The sequence below is a fragment of the Mus caroli genome, chromosome 12, assembly GCF_900094665.2.
Source record: "Mus caroli chromosome 12, CAROLI_EIJ_v1.1, whole genome shotgun sequence".
In the NCBI taxonomy this organism is placed as follows: Eukaryota; Metazoa; Chordata; class Mammalia; order Rodentia; family Muridae; genus Mus; species Mus caroli.
The window spans coordinates 95066494-95081677 of record NC_034581.1 but is presented as its reverse complement, the minus strand read 5'-3'; the positions used below and the strand labels follow the sequence as shown (position 1 = coordinate 95081677).

Genomic DNA, 15184 nt, shown 5'->3' with positions numbered 1-15184 from the left:
ACTGACAAATCAGCCTCGTGGTTTAATTACTCCTAAGCTTGTAGGCCTAAGTGTTGGTCCTAATGTAATAAGATTTCCCAAGTTTCTAAGTAATATTCCATCAGGGAATTGAAAACTTATTCCAAGGCATGCCCCAGTGACCTAAAGACTTCCGACTCACTGCCACGTCTTAAAAGATTCCATGTCTTCCTGTAGCACCACTCTGGGGGTGAAGGGGGGACCAAGCTTTTAACTAAAGGTCTTAGGGGACATATAAACTTTAAACTAGAATTGACAGGCTTGCTTATTTTTAAAAATTGTTGAAAAGCTTTGGGCATAGTTGAGTGAGGGTCTTTGTATTAATCAGAACCATCCTGGGACAGGGTGAGTTGGAGATAAGACCTTTAGTTAACTGCTAGAACCCTAAAGGGAGCTGCTGGCATACTTCCATTTGTGTCTAGAGTCCTGGGCACCTGAAGATCCAGTGGCATAGGTTTCAGCCAGACAGCTAGCAGGCCCCAAGCAAGAAGCCAGTTCTTCAGTTCAGACAGGGAAAGACCATGCTTGCCTCTCTCCCAGCTGATTGGATGAGGCCTGCCCACGTAGGGAAGGGAATCTGCTTACTCTGTTTACCAGCCCAAGTGTAAGTCTCATCCAGAAAACCCTACAGGCATCCCCAGGTTTGTCCCGATATCCTAGCATCCCATTGCTTGGTCATGCTGATGTATAAACATGACCACCATACTACCATACGCTTCAGGACTGAAAGAGCTCATGTGAAGGGCCCTCTCCAGTTCAAGCTGAGTATCAGGGTGAGCCAGACTGCATGTGTTGTGAATGGCCCCTTTTCTTCTGCAACTTTAGATGTTCCTTCTGGAGCTTCATTTTGATATTCCATTTTGTCTTTAAAAGAGAGGACAGTCAGGGTGTGGGTGCCCTGTGCCTTTAACTGAGAAGCAGAGAGAGGGGCAAGTGGATCCTTGGTTTACTCAGAGAACTCCAGACCAGCCAGTGTTACATAGCAAGGTCCTGTCTCATTAAAAGGAAGTCAGGATAGAGGATCTGCGTCTCCGATAGCCTCTTACAGAGCAGACCGTTCTGTGGCCCTGTGGATCCAGACTTAGAATTAAGTCCTATGAAAACCAACCTGTTCAATTTCTATGTATTTGCTTTGCTCTTAGGACTTTGTTTAGAGAAACTGCCTGTTTCGTCCTCTACCAGTAATCTCCATGTGGACCGGGAGCAGGACGTCATCACCTGCTATGAGAAAGCTGGGGACATTGCACTCTTGTACCTCCAGGAGATAGAAAGGGTAAGTAAGGCCATATATGTTCACTCCAACTGATAGCTCCCTGCTCCATGCGCCCACATCAGATTTTGGGAATAGCAGCCGACCATTAGAAAGAAAGCCTTTGCCTTACTTGTCTGCCCCGGCACAAACTCTGCTTGCATTCCTGAGTGTTACGGAGGAAGTGGTCATAGGTATGGTATTTATGAAAGTAACTGGGTCAGTGCCTATGTGCAGATACAGCAGTATGGGCTGGCCATACCTTTACCATTCTTCTTCTCCCCGGTTAAGATTCATGCATCTTGCCGGACGGTGGTGGCGCACGCCTTTAATCCCAGCACTCGGGAGGCAGAGGCAGGNGGATTTCTGAGTTCGAGGCCAGCCTGGTCTACAAAGTGAGTGCCAGGACAGCCAGGGCTACACAGAGAAACACTGTCTCGAAAAAAAAAAAAAATCCATGCATCTTCACACCAGCAGGTATTTGCCTGGGTTTTGGGTTGCTTTACTTGATAGTGTGGCAGAGGTCTTCTGGGTCTTTGACTAGTGTGTTTGGAGCAGGTTGTGTGTCTCCTGGGACTGTCTGTAGAGGACCGAGCAGTCAGGTGGTCTGTGTCAGGGTAAGGAAAAGTAGCAACTGACAAGAATGTCACAGAAGCAGAGACTGAGTGAGCAGAGTTGGCTTGAGGCTGGATAGGGTCAGGGATGAGGCCAGGGCTGGGGTCAGGGCTGGGGCCAGGGATGAGGTCAGGGGTGGGGCCAGGGATGAAGTCAGGGATGGGGCCAGGGATGAGGTCAGGGGTGGGGCCAGGGATGGGGTCAGGGATGAAGTCAGGGGTGGGGCTTCTTACCTGTTCAGAAGGATCTCTATCTTTCCAGCCTGCTCTTTACAGAGTTTCTTCTCAGCTCAGCCTTAGTTTTTCCCATCTGCAAAAGGCTCATAAAAATAGTCCTCTCATGAAGTTTGTGTAAAATGTCTATAAGGTCGTATGTATAAGACACTTAGTCTAGATCTAGGAACATACTAGATTCTTGGTGTCAGTAATGACAATAACTCTGGAGTTTCTTCTGTAGCAGTTCCCCAGGTGCTGGCCACAACTGGACTGTGATCTTAACCCTCTCAGATCCAGACACCACCTGTGGCCTTGTTTGAAATGGTAACCATTCTTTCAAGACTTGAATGTGATCAGAAGGTATGCTTTCCCTGAATTTTCTAGGCCTTGGTTTTCATAGTGATTAGAGGATGAAGAGGGACTACCTACACCTGGCTAGCTCTTGTAGTTTTGTTGTTTGTTTTGTTTTTACATGTATAGATGGAAAGTAATTCTTATGTAAATCATCTTAGAGTATGTTGGTGGATATAAGGAGAGTCAGAATTGTCTTTGACAGGGAAAGCAGAATAGAATTGCAGAAACTAAAGAGTAGATGGGAACTGTAGAGAATCATGTGACCTGGCCTTACCTAGCCATGGCTGTAGGACACAGTGTTTGGGAGTTCTGGTTGCTATCTGGCTCTCTGGCGGTATGTGGCTCCATCAGAAGGTCCTATGAGGAGTGGATTTTGTTGTTGTCATCATTCAGAGTTGCTGTACTGATTGCCAGGGACGTGATCATGCAGGCTGGTTTTGAGATCTGTCTCCTCCCGCTGCCTGCCTGCCATGGCCAGCACGTGGCTGAGGACACTGAGTTCATCTGGGCTGAGCTTGGCTTCTGGCTACATCTCAGCTCGCTCAGAGATCTTCATTTCTCAGCTTATAGTTTAGTTGTCCAGTTTGGAGCTGCCCTTCCCTGACAGGGACAAAGGGGTTCATCTGTCACATGTGTCTGCAAGGATAAAGGAAATGGCAGATGGGATCTACTGCCTGTTGTAGTCATTCCTAACTCCCCAGTTACTGTTGAGTTCTTCAGCTGAGCAGCAAGGAAGTTCATATAATCATGGAATTCAAAAGACGCCTCCCCTCCTCTGTGACGATAGGAGGGCTATAGTGATCATCAGAGATATATTTTGAAAAGAAGATTAAGGCTCCAGGATACCCAGCAAGTTTGGTCAAGGCTATATTAGAAATCAACTCTTTCATGACACCTCGTTAGGTCTCTAGGCCACTTCATGGTCACACTGGACTGTCACCTTCTCACCATCCACACACCCTCCCTATGGAATGCAGTCCACAGGTACTGGACTGTAAGAACCTTGGCTTCAGTATCAAGCTCCTTCCGCAGCCTACAGAGAAGTCTCAGCCTTTCTACATGATTATTTCTGGCTCTGACTTTTTAATATGTGGTTCCTTCATGGAACTGCTCAGACTTCAGCAAGAGGGAGGTTGATGAGGGAAACATCTGTTTCTTCTGTAATAGGAACTCAAAACATTATATGATGGTCAGTCTAGAAACTGGAAAAATTGGGCTTAGTTCAGGGATTTATAGACCTTATTTGTTTTTAAATCTTTGATCTCAACTGACTTGATTTTGAATGTTTAAAGAATTATGCTGAAGTGAAAACAAGAATAGACTCTGAAAGGAGTAAAAACCCTGGCAAGTCTGGGACAAACAGAGCTTGGCCTTCAAGCCGTTCTCCTGGGAGGAAAATTTGATATGCTTTTGCCTTGCTGGTCACTGGCAGAGGCAGAGACAAGGTACAGTGTCTTCTCTGCCCTCCTGCCATGCTGAGGGGAGGAAGTTGCTGTCTGCCAGGATTTATTGGCATTTTATTCATGACCATTGGCTCTTAAGTTTGTTAATTAGGGAGAATAAAGTTTTGGGAGAACGTCACCCACGGAGTTGCTGTGCAGAAGGGCAGTGACTGTCCCTTCAGCAAGGGCTGACCTCACCCTTCTCTTGAGTCTGCAGCTTAAGCTGTGAGAGGCAGCAGAACAGGCCCGTGAAGTGACTTGGTGCTGGAATCCTGTTGCAGACGCTGCTTAGCTGTGAGACTTGAAGGCATGTCACTTAGCCTCTCTGTGTTCAGGAGTCTCAGTACTTCTATAAATAGCTGCAGTAACTGGCATGTCATTATTGTGATGAGCAGCCAGGTCATGTATTTCCCAGTACATTGTTAGCCACACATCAAATATTAGCTTAGTGTTCATTACACCCTCTAAAGTTCCCGATGTGTAGATGAAAATCTGGAATATTACAAGTACATTGTCTTATTAGGAATGTAGAGACAAGTTTATGAAGAATCTTTTCAGGGTCATGTAATTGCCTGTTCGTCTGTTTCTTGTGCTTCAGCTTTCTCTTTTTATAGCAGAACTAGCGGGAGTTGAGTTATCTGATTTCAGAAGCCTAGAGATCTGTCCTTTACAGAGGATGGTTGTATACCAGGTAGCATGCAGGGTGCTGGCTCTGGCTCTTCTTCCTCCTTGTTCCAAATGTGGAAGCAGGGTCAAGGGAGATGAGTCCACGGGAGCTGTGTGTTAAATGTTTGTTTAGAGTTGTCCTTGTTAAGTTAGGGTCATAGAGACACGGGCTGATGATGTTCTCTGATAGTTATCTGAACGAGAATGAAATATAGCAAACATATGTGCAAAATAATTTGATCAGACAAATCAAATCAGATAGGGTTATCAGTGATGCAGGGTGGCTTTGGTTAGTTTCTATTCAGATCGAGGCAGCATGCCAACAGCAAAGTTTTCTGCCCTGTAAGGTACTGCTGGCAGTGCAGTGGCATGGATAAAGATGACCTCATCCCTGCTGTCATAACCTGAGCCCTGCTTTTGGCACATGAAGTCACCCTGTCTTTGGGCTTTGCATATACTGCCTGGCCAGCTGGTGGTGGCATTCTAGAGCAGGAGCAGGGCCAGGGTGCAACTCTACCCTCTGCTGACAGTTTATTTCTTCACACCCAATTTTGGAAAAGAAGCTAAAGCTAAACTGCCAGGCATTGGAAACTGTTTCTGGGCCAGCTTAGTGCTACAGTTCCAAGAAGAAACACCAAGTCCCCAAGTATTACAGAGCGCACCCCATTCCCTCAATGAGCAGCTCAGAGAGCACAGGTCACGGCTTGACTCTATGATGTCTGCCATGCAAGGGAACTTGAGTGGCACAGCTGAGTGATGGATCCAGAGTGAATTAGATTAAGGTCAGTGTGTGTCTTGAATTCAAGCTAGGTGCTCTGCTGAGAGAGGCAGAGCCTGAGCTGAGGAGGACATAAGCCATTGCATTCATGGCTTCCCAAGGTGAGACAGTGGAGAGACCATGTCTACCTTGCTCTCAGTTCCCATCACTTCAGCCCGTTCAGAGCACAGAGATGGAAATGGCTAGCCTCTGCTCTAGCACCACTAATTTTGAGCCTGACATCTGGCTGCCTGGACCTGTGTCTTAGTCAGGGTTTCTATTCCTGCACAAACATCATGACCAAGGAGCAAGTTGGGGAGGAAAGGGTTTATTCAGCTTACATTATCCACATTGCTGTTTATCACCAAAGGAAGTCAGGACTGGAACTCAAGCAGGTCAGGAAGCAGGAGCTGATGCAGAGGCCATGGAGGGATGTTCCTTACTGGCTTGCTTCCCCTGGCTTGCTCAGCCTGCTCTCTTATAGAACCCGAGGCTACCAGCCCAGAGATGGCACCACCCACAAGGGTCCTTTCCCCCTTGATCACTAATTGAGAAAATGCCTTACAGCTGGATCTCGTGGAGGCATTTCCCCAACTGAAGCTCCTTTCTCTGTGATAACTCCAGCCTGTGTCAAGTTGACACAAAACTAGCCAGTACAACCTATATTGTACAACATTCCAGAAAAGTCTAGTAACCAGAGAGGAACAGTCACTTATGGTCATGTTTGTGCCTTGTTTTAATCAAATCATCCCTCTGTCTGCCTTGTTCTCAATTTATATTACATTTTACATTACTTTCATGGTTATATAGTATTTCAAGTGATGCCTTATTATTGGGTTTAACTTGGCATCTTCCTTCAGGCAGCTTTTCCATTGCTTTATTTACATTATTTCCTAGGGGCAAATTTCCAGAAGTGGGGTATTTTTACCACTCTTGTTACCTTGTACTGGGGCCGTTACTTTGGCAGTTCAGGAGACTAGGTGTTGCTTTGCATCTTGGCAAGTCGTTAGAAAATTATTTTCTAGGTGAACAGAGTGTTTTACATGCTTAGTTCACATTTTTAATTATTAATGGGATTGACATTTCCCCATATTTGCTTAATAATAATAATAATTATTATTATTATATTAAAGAATAGTATCAGTGAGATATAACTCAGTGGGGAAACGTGTTTGCTGCCAAGCCAGAAGACCTGAGCTCAGCTCTATCAGGCAGGCAGGACTCCCGTGCTAGGAGAGAATCAGCTCCTACAAATTGTCCTCTAACTTACACATTTGCTCTACAGTGTATGCAATACCCCTACACTCAATAAGGGAATAAATGTAATAATTTTAGAGGATAGTGTTGCTGAGGCATGATTTACACATTGTATAATTCATCCATTTAAATTGTATAATTCTGTGTAGCTTTTTATTTATGTGTTTATTTACATAGATGAGATAGGATATCACCTAAGCTCACATCATCCTGCTACGTTAGCTCCTGAAGTAGCTGGGACCACAGGCAGATGTTAGTGTGCCCAGCTATCTGCACTGTGATTGTCTTCAGAGCTGTGTGAGCATCTCCAGTATTTAATGTCAGGATATTTTCATCCATCTAAAAGGAAGCCTTGTACCTGCCTGCAGTCACTCTGCCTGCAGTCACTCTCCACTCTGTCCCTTCTCACAGCACTGAGCCCTTGCTAACCTTTCTGCTCCTGTAAATGTGCATGTTTCATATAAAGTCATATAGCACAGCGTGATCTATGGTGACTGGCTTCTTTGACTTAGCATAATGTTCTCAGGATCTGTTGCTGGTATAGCAAGCATCAGTACTTTTTATTGTTATGTAATCTTTAATTGTATTTATTGTATTTTGTATTAATTCATTTTTTGTTTTGAATTATGTGTCTGTGTGTGGTTTTGTACATGTAAGGGCAGTGCCTATGAAGGCCAGAAGAGAATATAAGATCTCCTGGAGCTACAGTTATAACCATTTGTTAGCAACTTGGGTCCTCCACAAGAGCACTACACACTCTTAACCATTGAGTTCTATTATCATCATCATCATCATTATCATTATTATTATCATTATTAAAACTTGAATGTTAGAATACCACCCCATCTAGGATTTCAAAAGTTTTCCAATTTTCCATATTTAAAAAGAATTAACTCCCAAATCAAGATTAGGGTTCAGTTTGATATAGTGAATATGACTAAAATTTTTGTTGCAAAATTCAGTTTCTCTTTGGGTGGTTTGAATGAGAACAGCCTCCCTAAGCTCATAGATTTGAATACTTGGTTTCCACCGAGCGGCACTATTTGAAAAGATTCAGAGGTGTGGCCTAATTAGAGGAAGTGGTCACTAGGGGTGGGGCTTTGAGGTTTTGAAAAGCCCATTCCAAGTCTGGTGGCTTTCTTTTCCTGCTGCCTGGGGATTCAGAATTCTCAGCTACTTCTCCAGCACTATATCTCTCTGCATGCTCCCCTACTCCCCTGCCATAATGACAGTGGACTAAACCTCTGAAACTATAAATCACACCCATTTAAATGTTCTCTTTATACGACTTGCTGTGGGCATGGTGTCTCTTCGCAGCAATAAAACACTGACTAAGACAGAAGTTGCCAATGGGTTGTGGAATATTGCTGTCACAGGTCTGACAATGCTGTTTGTTGGCAGAATGTGGATTTGGAGACTTTGAGAAAAGCAGTTAAATGCTCGACATGGGGCTTAATGTGTCATACTACATGGAGACAGTGCTACTGAGAGCAAGGTAGGTTGTGAGGGCTCAGCTAAAGTGGAGTCAGAGGAGGAGAGTAGCAGGTGAGGGCTCAGCTAAAGTGGAGTCAGAGGAGGATAGTAACAGGTGGCCTAGAGAGGCTAAAGTGGAGTCAGAGGAGGATAGTAGCAGGCGGCCTGGAGAGTGTTCTTGTGGTATTTGGATGAATAATGGGGCTGCTTTCTGCCCTTATTCAAAAAAGTCTGCCTGAGTCTAAATTGAAGAGTTTTGGAATAGTGGTGTTGACACAGGAGATTTCAAAACAGCCTAGTATTGACTCTGTTGTGTGTTTTTAGTGGCCAGTCTTATGCAAATCTATAATGAAAAGGAGCAAGCTGAGCAAGAAAATATTTAAAATTGTACAATTTGAGGGAAGGGGGAGCACCTGGAAGTGTAGTAGAGCAAAGTCCAGAGGTGAGAAGTTTAAAGAAAAGCCTGGTCCTGGGTGCAGTGAGGGAGTGGCCTTACGCCAAGGCCCCATCCAGCTGAACATCCAAATTATACAAAGAAATTAAGCCAGGCGTGGTGGCGCACGCCTTTAATCCCAGCACTCAGGAGGCAGAGGCAGGCAGATTTCTGAGTTGAAGGCCAGCCTCGTCTACAGAGTGAGTTCCAGGACAGCCAGGGCTACACAGAGAAACCCTTCCTCAAAAAAAAAAAAAAAAACAAACAAACAAAAACCAACAACAAAAACCAACCAACCAAACAAACAAACAAAATTATACAAAGAAGTTAAAGAAAAGCATAGGGCAGTGCCTCTCAACCTGTGGGTCACAGCTCCTTTCGGGGCAGACAAACAGAAAATGCAGATATTTACACTACAATTCATAACAGTAGAAAATTACAGTTAGGGGTTAACAATGAAAATAATTTTATATTTAGGGGTCACCACAACATGTGGAACCTGTGTTAAAGAGTCGCAGCTTCAGGAAGGTTGAGAGCCAGTGGCTTAAGTAGTGAAGAAAACCAACAGAAAGCTGATGCAGATGTAATTGAAAGAGGCAAAATCCAGCCTCAGCAAGCAGCAAGACTGGCAGCTTGCCATCAGGGTGCCTAAGTGAAGAAACTGCAGAGCATGCCCATAAGAACCTCCCCACCTCAGGAGGACGCAGGCTCTCAGCCTGTGTGAGGAGCTCTTTGATGGGGGAATACTCAAGACAACCCTGAAGTCAGAGATGGCGTTGGGCCAGTGTGAAGCCAAGATGAGCTCCAGGGAGAGATGATACCTGAGGGCACTCTGTACTGCGCTCCCCACATGTTTATGTCCAGGCATTCAGTAAATTGCATGAGTTAGCCAGGAGCTTATTACAAAATAAATAAAATTAGATGGTTTTGCCCAACTGTAGGTTACTGTAAGTGTTCAGAGCATGTATAAGGTAGATTAGGCCAAGCTGCGATGCCCAGTTAGCTATATTAAATGCTTTTCCAACTTATGATAAGTTTATCAAAATTAACCTCTTGGAAATTGAGGAGTTTCTCTAAGTATTATATGCCATGATTAAGAGACCGTTCAGGAAGATGAGTTATCATCTTAATGGAGTGAAGCATGGTGGCATAAAGAAACTGTAGTCATTTCAGTACATTCAAAGAAAGCATTTGATAAAATCCAACACACTTTTTGCTAATGAGAAAAGGCAGCCAACAGTCTAGAAGTGGGTGGGGATTCACTCAGCCTGAGGTAGGGTGTACATCCCTAAGATCAGGATTCACTCAGCCTGGGGTAGTGTGTGCACCCCTAAGATCAGGGTTCACTCAGCCTGGGGTAGTGTGTGCACCCCTAAGATCAGGATTCACTCAGCCTGGGGACAGGGTGTACAGCCCTAAGATCAGGATTCACTCAGCCTGGGGTAGTGTGTGCACCCCTAAGATCAGGGTTCACTCAGCCTGGGGTAGGGTGTGCACCCCTAAGATCAGGACAAGGAAGCTAAGGTTTGGTTGCTTCTGCTTGATGTGTTGCTAGGGATTCTTTCGTTGTGTTTGGGCAAAAGCAGTGAAGAGCGTCTAGATCGGAAATGCCTTGTCAGATCATATGATTGTATATACATAAAATCCATAGACACAAATCTGTCGGAGATAATAAACTCGGCAGGGTCATAGGACATCAAGGTTAGTACATAAAGCCATGTGTTTCAGCAATGAATGACACTGTACTTAAAATTAGAGCATGTCCACTAATATCAAAAGATTAAAATCTATAGGAATACATGTAACAAAAACATGTGAACTACGACGGGGTTTTTTTAAGTGTTAAGTAGAGAGGGCCTCCTCCTCAGTAAGGGAAAGATGATCCGTGCACACGGCTTCAAGTGCTCAGTCTGTAAAGTGGTAGCACCCTGGAACCTGATCCACAAAGTCTGAGAAATTATCAAAACATGATCTACTTTTTCGAAGAAGAAGAAAAATCAACAAGCTGATTTAGAAATTTGTATGAAATTTCAGAGGAGCCAGAGCAGCCAAAACAACTCTTTTTTTTTTTAATTTATTTTTTTAATTAGGTATTTTCTTCATTTACATTTCCAATGCTATCCCAAAAGTCCCCCAGACCCTCCCCCCGCCTCCCCTACCCACCCACTTACACTTCTTGGCCCTGGTGTTCCCCTGTACTGGGGCATATAAAGTTTGTAAGACCAATGGGCCTCTCTTCTCAATGATGGCCGAGTAGGCCATCTTCTGCTACATACGCAGCTAGAGACATGAGCTCCGGGGGTAGTAGTTAGTTCATATTGTTGTTCCACCTCTAGGGTTGCAGATCCCTTTAGCTCCTTGGGTACTTTCTCTAGCTCCTCCATTGGGGGCCCTGTGTTCCATCTAATAGATGACTGTGAGCATCCACTTCTGTGTTTGCCAGGCCCCAGCATAGCCTCACAAGAGACAACTATCAAAACAAGTCTTGAAATAGACAAATCAAATTGAAAGACAAATACTTCCTGACCTCTGAACTTACTGCAAAGCTACTGTTACCAGCACTCGGCATAGACCTGCCTGATGCAGCTTGGTGGTAAAGTGATGGTTTCAAGGCCTGGTTTCAGTCTTTAGCACCAAAACCAAACCAAACCAACCAACCAACCACAAGGGCATCCAACTATACCTCTATCTATCTATCTATCTATCTATCTATCTATCTATCTATCTATCTATCATCTATCTATCATCTATCATGTATTTATCTCAGACATTTACATAGCAATATAAAAATGGTAACAAAAAAGTGAGAATCTTAAATCTAAAAATAGCAATGTAATAAAAATAAATGAAGCCGGGCAGTGGTGGTGCACATCTTTAATCCCAGCACTTGGGAGGCAGAGGCAGGCGAATTTCTAAGTTCGAGGCCAGCCTGGACTACAGAGTGAGTTCCAGGACAGCCAGGGCTACACAGAGAAACCCTGTCTCGAAAAACCGAAATAAATAAATAAATAAATAAATAAATAAATAAATAAATAAATAAAGGAAAAGTCAAAATAGAAAGTATGGATGCACTAATCTTACTATCTATATCATGGGTCCTTAGTTACCATATAAAGCTAAAATATGTAGGTAAAAACTAATTATCTCTCCCTTTCCTTACATGTATATAGTTTTTATACACACATACTAATGTACCTGTAGCTACAATAAAATTTGTATTTAACTTTTAGACTTTTAATGAATTACATGAACAAAATTATCTTGGGAGTCTGGAAATACAGTTTGGTGGTAGAGTGCCAACCTGGCATTTGTGAAAACGGAACTGGATCCCCACTACCAGGAAAGAAGTTCCGGATTCCATGACTACTTAGGTTACACTTTAATGACTTTTGTCCAGATTAACTAAATTACATGTAATGGCTTAAATTCAAAGCTAGAATTTATAAGATGGCCTCTTTTTTTTTTTTTTTGTAAAATGTTTTTGTCTCTGCTTAATACATATGTACAGAGAGATGTCTGGATTGTTACCCAGCAGATGTTCACATAGAATTGTGAGGTCGTTTTTAATTCCATTTGGACGGTACTGAATTATTTTTACTTTTGAATAATACTGTATTTCAAAAGTAAAAGCCGTTGTCAAAAGGACATAAAGAACGATCTGGAAAGGTTCAGGGTTGGACCTCCAAGTTGCACAGTTGCTACATGAGTCCGACAACCAGAAGACCTGGATTAGAAATCAGACTGGGGAGTTGGTCACATGCCGGTAAATTCTGAAGCTCAGAGTAATGGATGCTGTCATCTTAAGCTAGACAAGGAGAGAATGGGAAAGAAAGAATCTATGCACCTCCAGCACTCGGCACCTGGCAGAGAGGAGCTGCAGTGCAGTAGAGATGCCAGTCCCTGGGGAAAGAACACTGCAGAGTTGGGCAGGAGCCCGGGCGTTGGATTAGCCGCTGGGATGTAGTGTAGAAGCAAGCACCTGGGTTCCATTCTCTAAGGATGGGTTCCCGGTGCGGTGCGTTCCTTTGTGCCCCAAGGAAAGTCTGTAGATTAGAGAGCCAGCATTTGCTTCAGTCTCTTATACTTGGAGAGTAATTTTAAAACCTTTAGGGTATTTGGGTTTGAGTCTTTTAAGGAGCTACTGACTTCCAGAAAACAGGAGCAGCGTGTTTGCATGTGTGGTTTTTAGTGTGCCATGGGTCTGATTCTCTCTGAGAAATGCTTTGACTCCCAAGTTTAAAGAGAGTTGCTGATGTGTGTTTACAGTTCACAGCTTGGAAGTCTTTCACCTGAAGAGTTGGCAGCTTTGTCTGTTCTGTTCTGTTTTTTTGTTTTGTTTTCAGAACTAAAGAGTAAATCCTTTTTAACCTGGTTACCCATGGTTTCCCAAGGCCGTGCTTAGGGAGAGAGGGTTAGTTCTTCAGTTCTTCCTTTGATGTATGCAGATAGCACTCAGCCCTCTGCCTGAGCCGGGAGAGTTTGTGTTCTGGTGAATTCCAGAGTTAGTGCCAATTGCGTCGTGTGTCTGCCTGCCTGACCAGAGCCATTGGTGGGCAGTGACTTCCCGCTCTTTGCTGAGACCGGTTCTGCTTCACTCAGCCTGCCTGGCAATGTCCTGGTGTTTAGCAGAGACTTCAGGTGTGATGATTCTGCTGGTACCATGCTCTGAGCTCTCAGAGTCTGCTTGCTATGGGGCTGCCCAGGTGGCCCCTGTGGTAGGAGTCTTCTCGCTGCTAGTGCTTGCACTCAGAGACAGCACCTATCGTCGGCTGTTCAGGTCTTCCAGCGTGTTTGGAGCTAGGGTCTGAAGGGAGTAGGCATTGATCTGTACTTGATTAGTTTTTCCAATTCTCTCCCCTTCTAGGTAATACTAACTAATATTCAGAACAGAAGCCCTAAGCCTGGCCCTGCTCCCCACGATCAAGAACTAGGTTTCTTCCTAGAAACAGGACTTCAGAGAGCCCATGTCCTCTATTTCAAAAATGGGTAAGCTTTCTTTGTTGTGGTTGCTTTACACTCATTTCCTAAGAAGGAAAATCGTCTTTTAGTATGCGGTCTCTGGCTCAGATGTTAGAACAAAGTGATTTTAAATGTGAATTATAAAACTGGGGAGATGGCTCAGAGGGTAAAGTGTTTGCCCCACAAGCAGGAGGACCCAAATCTATGTAAAAAGTAGGCATGACGAGGGTGTGTCTACAACCCCAGTACTGGGCAGTGGAAACAGGTGGATCCCAGAGCCTAGCTGGTCAGCTAGTCAAGCCTCACCAGTGAGCTCCAAATAAACCAAGGGAGAGTGTGATAGGATAAGAGAGCACACACACACACACACACACACACACACACACACACACGCACGAATGCATACATGCACGAGTCTACTGTGTGTTACAATTGGAATGTTTTGTAAAAAGAATGAACATTGTTTTTTTTGTGTGTGTGTCCTCTCTACCTGACTCTCTTGACTTCCTGTGAAGTTTGAAGGTGGGAGAGGAGAGAGGAAGACACTTGGGTGACTGCGAACTCCAAGGGCTAGTGGTGCTGATGGAGCCATGTCTGAGATGCCCTTTCTCCATGTGAATGACACTGCCTCTCCAGTTTGTCAAGGGAACCCCAGCACTCAGAATCCCTTTCTGAACAGTTCAGAAAACTGGATTTGCCAAGCAAAAGAGTTCAGGGCTCTACTATTAGGAACTTTTCTCCTCAGGCTGCCTTTGAGAGGGTTAGGAAAGGGATACAGAATGTGGATAGAAGGGCTGGCTCTCTAAGGCTTTGACATCTGGTTTCCTTTTGTGTTGTTCTTGTGAGAACTGTGCTGATTCTGTTCCATCTCTTCAGTTGTCCTTGTTTTGACTTTGTGCTGCAGGATAGATGTGCATGAAGACCAACAGTAGGTATCTGCTTTCCCTGTAGCTTCTCCACGGCTTTGCATGGGAGGCCCCTAGACGCCTGTCCCCTCCCTCTAGGAGTCCAGTAGTGCTTTGACCGACAGGAGGGACACAAGTCGCCCTCTGACACAGTGAACACTGGAGCTAGCTGCTCTCTCTTCATTCTCAAGAGCTTTAAACCTTGAGGTGTAGCTCTCAGAAGGGTCAGCCTGGTAACTCACTCCTGCATGCACTCATTTTATATTCATGGAAAATAAAGTCTTAGATTCCAAGTCTTAGTAAACTCTTTGAGAAGAAAGATCTACTTTGCTCCAAAGTTCACTGGTTCCACTCAGCATGGCCCACCGAAGACCATAACAAATGTCCCATGGTTTGGCTAGCTTTGTGGCTTTGGCACAAAGAGGCTCTCAAATATGATCTCATCTGCCACTGACTGAGATCGTCTGAGCAATGACGCATGTCCCCTAGTCTATTTTCTGCTTCTGTAAATGAAAGGAGAGGGAGGGGGAAGGGGATGTTTTTCTAGTCATCTGGTTCTTCTCCTTTTTACAATAAATGGTGGCCATCGCAGATAAACCTTCTTTATCTCTACTGTGTGTGTGTCTGTGCGTGGGTGTGTGTGGGGTGTTGATATGGAAATCCAGAAGGAGAAATCAGTTCCATTGGGAATCCCAGGGGCCAAGTGGCTATCTTCTACAGGAAATGCCTTCTGTGCGAGTAACCGTGTGGGCTGAACCGCTCATTTTGATCGTTGAAGCCTGTTTTAGGGAGGTGGGTTGGACATGGGACCACTGGGCTCTGATCTCACCATTGGAAATGC

At 44.4% G+C, this 15184-nt stretch overlaps 1 protein-coding gene across 6 annotated transcripts in view; it reads left to right on the top strand.

Moving 5' to 3' along the window:
* The window catches only part of Ttc7b (tetratricopeptide repeat domain 7B), a 215049-nt gene that overhangs the window by 53749 nt on the left and 146116 nt on the right, over nucleotides 1–15184 (top strand). For 3 of the 6 annotated variants that reach the window (XM_029484579.1, XM_029484577.1, XM_029484575.1), the window contains exons 4-6: nucleotides 1161–1291; nucleotides 13344–13465; nucleotides 14343–14366. In XM_029484579.1, the coding sequence (XP_029340439.1) occupies nucleotides 1161–1291; nucleotides 13344–13465; nucleotides 14343–14366 (277 nt within the window). The remainder of the gene's footprint in view (nucleotides 1–1160; nucleotides 1292–13343; nucleotides 13466–14342; nucleotides 14367–15184) is intronic. The other 3 variants (XM_021179207.1, XM_029484578.1, XM_029484576.1) reach the window with 1 other exon arrangement.